This window comes from Monocercomonoides exilis (assembly GCF_001643675.1).
Source record: "Monocercomonoides exilis strain PA203 chromosome Unknown scaffold11-1913109, whole genome shotgun sequence".
NCBI lineage: Eukaryota > Preaxostyla > Oxymonadida > Polymastigidae > Monocercomonoides > Monocercomonoides exilis.
Genome location: NW_027150556.1, coordinates 414,298 through 421,876, shown reverse-complemented (window position 1 = coordinate 421,876; position 7,579 = coordinate 414,298). Strand labels below are relative to the sequence as shown.

At 40.7% G+C, this 7,579-nt stretch overlaps 1 protein-coding gene across 1 annotated transcript; it reads left to right on the top strand.

Moving 5' to 3' along the window:
- Nucleotides 1-608: 608 nt before the first annotated feature.
- On the top strand, nucleotides 609-7,396 carry MONOS_11035 (uncharacterized protein; the record flags this gene model as incomplete). Its single annotated transcript, XM_067863532.1, has 3 exons — nucleotides 609-639; nucleotides 708-6,344; nucleotides 6,492-7,396. 3 exons carry the CDS (start codon nucleotides 609-611, stop codon nucleotides 7,394-7,396), a joined length of 6,573 nt encoding a protein of 2,190 aa, XP_067731510.1.
- Nucleotides 7,397-7,579: the final 183 nt, after the last annotated feature.

Sequence of the window (7,579 nt, the reverse complement as noted above, 5' to 3'; positions counted from 1 at the left end):
AAGAAAAACGAGGAATCAGCCTCTCATTCATGTGTACGAATGCGGATATGTTTCGTTGAAGAACGCATCACTGAAAAGTTTGGAAATATCAACGTCTGATGGAACAGCACTCTATTCTGGGGAAGCATCCAAAATAGAAATTGATAATTGCATGTTTTTCAACATTTCACGCACAAGGCATTCTCAGAGTTTCCATTGTTCCAGAAGCTCATCCAAATGGCTTGAAATATCTTCTTCTTTCTTTGAAAGCTGTTTTCAACCATACTACGGAACGATAGTTTCTGCTTCAAGTTTGTCATTTACAGTCACAAACTGTTCCTTTTCTTCGTGTCAAAGCAGTTCATCATTTTCAAATGATTCATTCACAGAAAGGCAAATTTTCAAAAGCGGTAATATTTCATTTGTTGACTGCTTCTTCAAATGCACTTCGCCAAATGAACAAGGAGGAGCTTTGTCGTTTGAAGAAATAAATGCGAGCTCTCTTGTGTTGCGCTGCCATTTTCATGAATGTTCTTGCGGATCGACTGATGTGGATGTTAATGGAGGCTCAATTCATTCGTATTCAAGCATTTGTCTTGAAGTGCTTAATTCTAATTTCACAAATTCAAATGCATCATATTGTTGCGGTGGAGTCACTTCGTTTAATGATTCATTCTGCTTGATTAAAAACTGTTATTTTTCCAAATGTCATTCTGTTCATTATTCAGCAATTTTAATTGAATACACAAATGGATCAATTGTTGATTCTTCGGTTGTATTCGAATGCACTGCAACATATAATGCAGGTCTGTGCTTCTGGGCTGCAAATGGAAAAGGATTTGTTACTGATTGCTGTTTTAAGAAATGTGTTTCAAGCTCATTTGGCAGCATGTTGTTCAATATGAATTTGGGAGAAAATCATGGAGGATATATCAAATACTGCTATTTTGTCGACAATAAAAATCCAAATAACAATGGAAATGATATTACGCTTAATCACGCATGGGTAGGGAAGTTAGCAGACTCTGATGTTAATGAATGCTATTCAACAAGTGACAAACCTCGGGCGTTGGATGGTTCATTGATTAAGGATAACTGGGTTCCAGATCCACTTCAGACAACTGATAATCTTCAAGAATTATTCGTTGAACAAAGAAGAGGAGAAGATGAATCTGGCTGTGGATACAGATCGAGACCGTTCAAAACCATCGAATATGCATTGATCCAGCGATCAACACAGAAAATAACAGTATTCGATGGGAGTTATGAAATGACAGGATCTCTTGTGATTTCGTTTGAAATAGAGTTTGTTGGTCATCGCCTTGACAATTCAGTAATCAGATCTTGCAACGATGATGCTGGAGCATCGTTGATAACTGTGGAAAACGGAAATCTATTCATTTCTGCATTCTTGCTGATACATGACTCCACGAAATCCTCAAGTGCGTGTTTTCTTTCAATCAATGAAAATGGAATAATAAACTTGGAAAATTGCGAGATGAGATGTGAGGAAAATGAACAAACACAGCAATTCACCCAGTCCGTCATTGATTTGCATGGGGGAATGATGAACGTTGTTGGTTGCTTATTTACTCATCTATCCATGGAAGGAAAGCCTATTGTTTCAATAATTTCCACAAAATGCACCAACTTCACACAATCTTCACTCACTGGGATTGAGCGAAGATTTGGAAATGGCTCCTTGATAGAAGCCGTTCTTGGTGCAGGAGAGAAATTGAGCTTCACTGAATGTAATTTCAGTCACTGCACATGCCAGGACGGAAATGGTGGTGCTCTTATGGTGAAGATGAATGATGGAAGCGAACTGGAAATATGTCAAGATCTAGTAAATGGAATTGAGACAACCTTCCAACAATGTTGTGCAGGAAAGGGTCTGAGCGAAAGAGGAGTAGGAGGTGGAGTTATGATTGATTGCACTGGCGGTGGGAAGATGTTCCACTTCTCTCAAACAACATTTTCAGGAAACCAGGCTGAATACGGAAAGAGTGTGTTTGTTGTTGGCTCAGATTTTGCTGAGCTGTGTGTCAAAACGAAGTTTGCAATTCAGACAAATGACAGTGTGCTGGATGAGCTGATGGGATTTGACGAAAATGAAATTGGTGCTGCAATTCCTTTGGTGCTTCTCTGGAAGCCTTTCCCACCTGTTGTGTCAGTGAGTGGATCGACAGGAACAGACCATATCATGTGTGGGTTTGCTGTGTCTCCATGCTCCACATTGCAATATGCAATCAGCACTCATTTTGATTCTTCCACAAGAAAGATCTGCATAGTTCCTCCGTTTCAGTTTGAAGAAGCAGCAGTGCTTGAAGGGTTTGATTTCGAGTTTTCAGCATCCACAAGGGGAACAACCATTAAGATTGTTGGGGACTCATCATCGCCTGTGAATGGATATTTGGAAACAAGGATAAACACAACGTTCACAAACATCACGTTCTCTCTTCCATCTTCACTTCCTCTTTGCAAGCCTCTTCTCTGTTGCACAGAAAATATGCTGACCATTCTTATGTGTGGTGCAGTTCCATCCTCATCAGATGATGCCTTGAGTTATTGTTTTTGCTGCGCACTGGGTGGAATGTTGAATATCTCTCAATTTGAAATTGTTGGTGTATCTTTCGGAGAAAACGCGTTCATAAGTGTCAGTGGAGATGGCGTCCAAGGCTTGTTGGGCTTTTTGAACATGAGCCAAATATCTTCTGGCTCAAATGAAGGGTTGATTTCTGTGACAAAAAAAGGATCTTTAACAATCAAAAATGGGAACTTTTCATCATTTGAAGATAATGATTGCAGCGTTGTTTTTTGTAAAAATGGAAAATCCATAAATATGATCGATAGCAACTTTTCATCAGTAACCCGAACAACAAATTGTGGAACATGCTTGTGCATTTCGAGAGAAAATGGAGCAATCATAACTGTAGCTGTGAACAATTGCTCTTTTAATGAGTGTAAAGTGGAATCAGAGCCAAATGGAGGAGGGGGCGGAGTTTATGGAAAAATTGGTAATGATTGCAATTTAAAACTTACAGGGTGCAGCTTTGCTTTATGCAGTGCACCATGGTCGCAGCATGGAGAGGCTAAAAATGGAAAAGGTGGTGGAATTTTTCTTGATGTGGAAGGAAACGATTCAGCGTTCACAATAAAGGATCCCTCGTTCAGAGATAACAAAGCAGAATTCGGGGGAAACGTATTTTTAACATGCCAAGATTTGAACTCCACTGTCACAAACAAATCATTTGCATTTGAATATGAGCAGATGGCATCAGATGGCTCACTGTTTGTTGGAGATGACCAAACATTTTTGCACACTGATCTCTTCCGATTTCTTGTCAAATATGAGAGCACAAAGATATTTGTGTCGAATAATGGACATGATGTTATGAGATGCGGAAGCATGGACGATCCATGCAAAACTTTTTGGAAAGGCTTGGAACAAATTAGCAGCAAAACTTCTGAACCGAAAATAGGAATTGTTGCATCATGCACAGTCACAGATGTGTGTTTCTTTTCAGACATTTTAGTTGAATCGTGTTCTGCTGAAGATGATGAACCCGCAAAGAGCGTGATGACATTTGAGAATGACGTTCCCACAAAAAATATCATGCTTGAAGTGAAAAATGATGTTTCATTCAATTTTATTCGGTTTTCAACCACTGATAACTTTTCATGCTTGAACCAGGCATTAATAACTTGCAGTGACGGATTCCTGGCAATCACATCTTGTTCACTTGATTCACTTGCACCACACACAAGTCCACTTCGTGCAATGTTTGTGAACATCCTTCAGGGTTGCTTGCTGATTCGAGATTTTGATGTCAATTCAATCAACATCGGAAGAAGCATGATCGAGGTCAGCAACAAAGTTGATGTGAGCATCAATAACACACGCCTCCAATCCATTAATGTGACCGATGGAAGCCTGATAAATATGATTCCATCAGTAGCAGAATGGGGAAATGAGAATGATAAACAAATATGCATCAACAACTCAGTGTTCTATTCTGTTAATGGAAGAAGTGATGGAGGGCGAACTCTGAGTTGCATTGATTCAACAGGCACTGAGGTGGATTTGATTAAATGCACTTTTTCTGGTTGTCAAGCAATGGAAAACAGAAAGGGAGGATGTGTTTTTTTCGAGTTGTGTGAAGATGGTTTATTCAACCTGAAGGAATGCATTGTCCAGATGTGTGGATGCTCAACTATCAATGGAAGAGGAGGAGGCATTTATTTACGAACTGAACTGCAGACCAAACTCCAAATCCTGATTGAGCCGCTGAAGTTCGAATCAAACGCTGCATCTGTTGGACGCGACATGTTTATCGAGTGCAACAATCTGAACACTCAAGTGAACGAAACAATGTTTAAAATGAACTTCGATTCGAGTGTGTTTGTCCACCTGAATGCGATTTATGGGATAGACAAAGCCGAACACTCCTCAACGCCAATGGATCTACTCGAAATCATTCTCATATATCAGGCAGACACAATCCTTGTGAGTTCACAGCCAGAGAATGGAGGAAGAGATACACAGCAGTGTGGAACGCTCCTTCTTCCATGCCAGTCAATAGGTTATTCGCTCATTCATCTCACACACAAGATCGAAAGCAGATTGATTGTTGATAAGCAAAGTGTAATTGATTGCGAAATTACACTTTCTGAAATGGAGATGCTGTCTCGGAACAAGAATAATTCTGCAATCCATATCAGCCCTTCTATCAGCAAAAACAAGAGCTGCATCATTGAATGCTCTGGAACAGTTGCTTTTAAAAAGCTTTCTTTTTGTTTTCCATCAACAATGGTCACTGATCATTCAATATTCTTGTTATCAGACCATGGAATCCTGTCAGTCGAATCCTGTTGTTTCACTGCGAATGATGGTTCTTCGATTGCCCATATTTCCTTTATTCTTTTGGAATTGGAACATTCAGAAATTGACATGCAAAATTTGCTGATTGAACACATTTCCTCCAGTTGTGCTTGGTTGGTCAAAATTCACTCGTCTGGAGGTGATGTCTTTCTCGAGAAGCTAAGAGTGTGCTCAGTTCAGACTGATATGGGAATAATTAACGTTGAAGGAATGTCAAACGGCGAATCCAGCTCGTCTAATTCATCTTTGACACTTCTTCACATGCAAATTGAAAACGTCACAATTCCTCCTGAGGAGTCCACACTTTTGAACATTGAGAACTGCAGATGCAGTGTGTACTGTGCAAATGATTCATTTTCCCACAAGGGAACATCCCAAAAGAAAGGAAGTGCTATTGTGATAAGTTCGTGCAATGATGTTTCTGTGAACTCTGCTGTGATTGAAGGAAGTGAGAATGACATATCATTCAATGAAGCCATTGACGAAGGCAAAGAGATTTGCAGATGGAATGGCTCAATGATCGAACTGAAAAATTCTTCTTCCACGATGAGAGACATGCTTATTGCCAATTGTTCAAATGGAGCGATGTCAATGTGTGGAGGAGAAGTGATGATTGAGATGGGGATGTTCTCCGACAACAATCCGCAGAACATAAAGTTTCCATCTGCAAGAAGGAACATCATATGCTCAGATGGCGCATCTCTCGAGATTGCCAGTCTCAAAGGAGGTGATGGATGGAGAGACAATTCGTCTCTCTGGATTCTTGATGATGGGTGTGAAATGGCTGGAATAGCCGATATGAGACCGTCAACGCTGTTCATTCCTTCATTGAGGAATGTTAAAAGCTTTGAAAAAGACACACTGATAACATTGGCATTTGAGGGATCTCTTTTGTTGCCATGTAATCTGTCATTCGTTGTCTCTTCCAGAGTGGGAGACGAAGAGATGCTTGAGATTCATATTTTCGAAGAATCTAAGTTTGAGTCAGAAAATATGGCATTTGGGGTGATTTCCGCAGATTTGATTCGCAATGCTCGAGACGATATGGAAGTAAGTGTTAAAATTCAATATGGAAAGATGGATGCTCCAAAATCAACTCAATCTTTCATTCTGAAGAATAGAAGCGAAATTCAGCCCAAAGGAGATGAAAAACTTGTTGAAGGAGGAAATAAAGAAAAATCATTTTGGCCAATTATCGTGATTGTGATATTTGCTGTATTGTTTTTGATTGTTCTTGTTGTTGCAATAGCCTTTATTATTCGTTGGAAAAAAGCAAAGAATGAGAATAAAGATCTGAGAGAAATAGTAAATGATAACATCAGAAAAGATCCGAAGGCATTTGAGATGGTGACGATGGAGATGTCACCTGAGGAGCAGTGGAGAAGAGCAGAGAGGGAGGCAGAGAAGAAGAACGAGGAGAGGATCAAAAAGAGAATGAATGGAAAGGAGATGCAGCATTCTGAGTCAGAAGAGTATTTGCTGAGTGAAAATGGCTCCACAGAATACATCTTGGGAAGAGATTCAGACAAGATCCCTCAATGGGTGCTGGAGAAAATCGATGAGAAAGAGATCGAGTACGAAATGAGAAAACGAACACCATCACCTTCCATCTCATCCACTTCAACCACAGACACTTCAGATTCAGATTCAACATTTGTTCGAGGAGAGGATCTGTGCCCAACCACTTCATCAATGTCGAACTTGGTGGATGCAATGGCCTGCTCATCTCCTCATGAGAAGCTGATTGTGGATCTGCGAGATTCATTATTCATGTTGCTTCATGGAAGGAATGAGAAGAAAGAGATGGCAATTGGCACTCTGCAGGAGAGGGAGATGACAGCTGCCCAGATCATGTTCTGGGTGGCAAATCTCGCTCTCCACTCTTTCGATGAGATGGAAAATCCACTCCAATCTCTTGCCAATTTGAGTCCTCACATTGTGCTCTTCTCAGAGCATATGGTCATCTGCATTGTGATGCACTCGGATTTATCTTCTGATGATTCTGATTCTTCATCCATCTCATCCTCCACCATTATCACTTCCTCATCTGATGATTCAACCATCAATAAGAATGGCAGAGGCTCACCACCGCCATCTTCAGCATTTGAGGAAGAGGATGACTTCAAAAAAGAGTGTTTGAGGTGGAAGGCGCCTGAGCTGCTGAATGGCGCAAAGACGCATGCAACGAAGAAGACTGTTGCATTCTCGATTGGGATGATGCTGTGGGAGTGCCTGACGCTGCAGATCCCGTTTGGGGAGTATGAGGCTGTGGTTGCAGGAGATAAGATTGTGAGAGGAGAAAGGCCCGACACAAGCAAGACGATTGAGACGAGCTATTGCGAAGTGATAAAGGAGTGCCTTTCGGTTGACCGAAAAGAGAGGCCGACGCTGGTCGGGCTGAAGCGGGAGTTCATTGGGCATTTCCCAGCAGGCACAGTCATGCTCACCGTGTCTGATGCAATCGACTATGAAGCAGTCAGCTTTGTTGAGGATCAAAGGCTGTCCACTGGGCAGATGATGAGCTCGGAGCAGTGACAGAGCTGCTCGTGAATCACACAAAAGAGAAAACAGCCAAAAAAAATCATTTTCATGTGCTTTTCTGAATTGTTCACACAACAGCCCCTTCTTCATTTTTATATTTTTGAGAAATATGAATTTTGTATGCATCAAATTCTTGTTGTTTTCTTTTTTTTTTTTTTTTTCTGTTTGTATATGCTT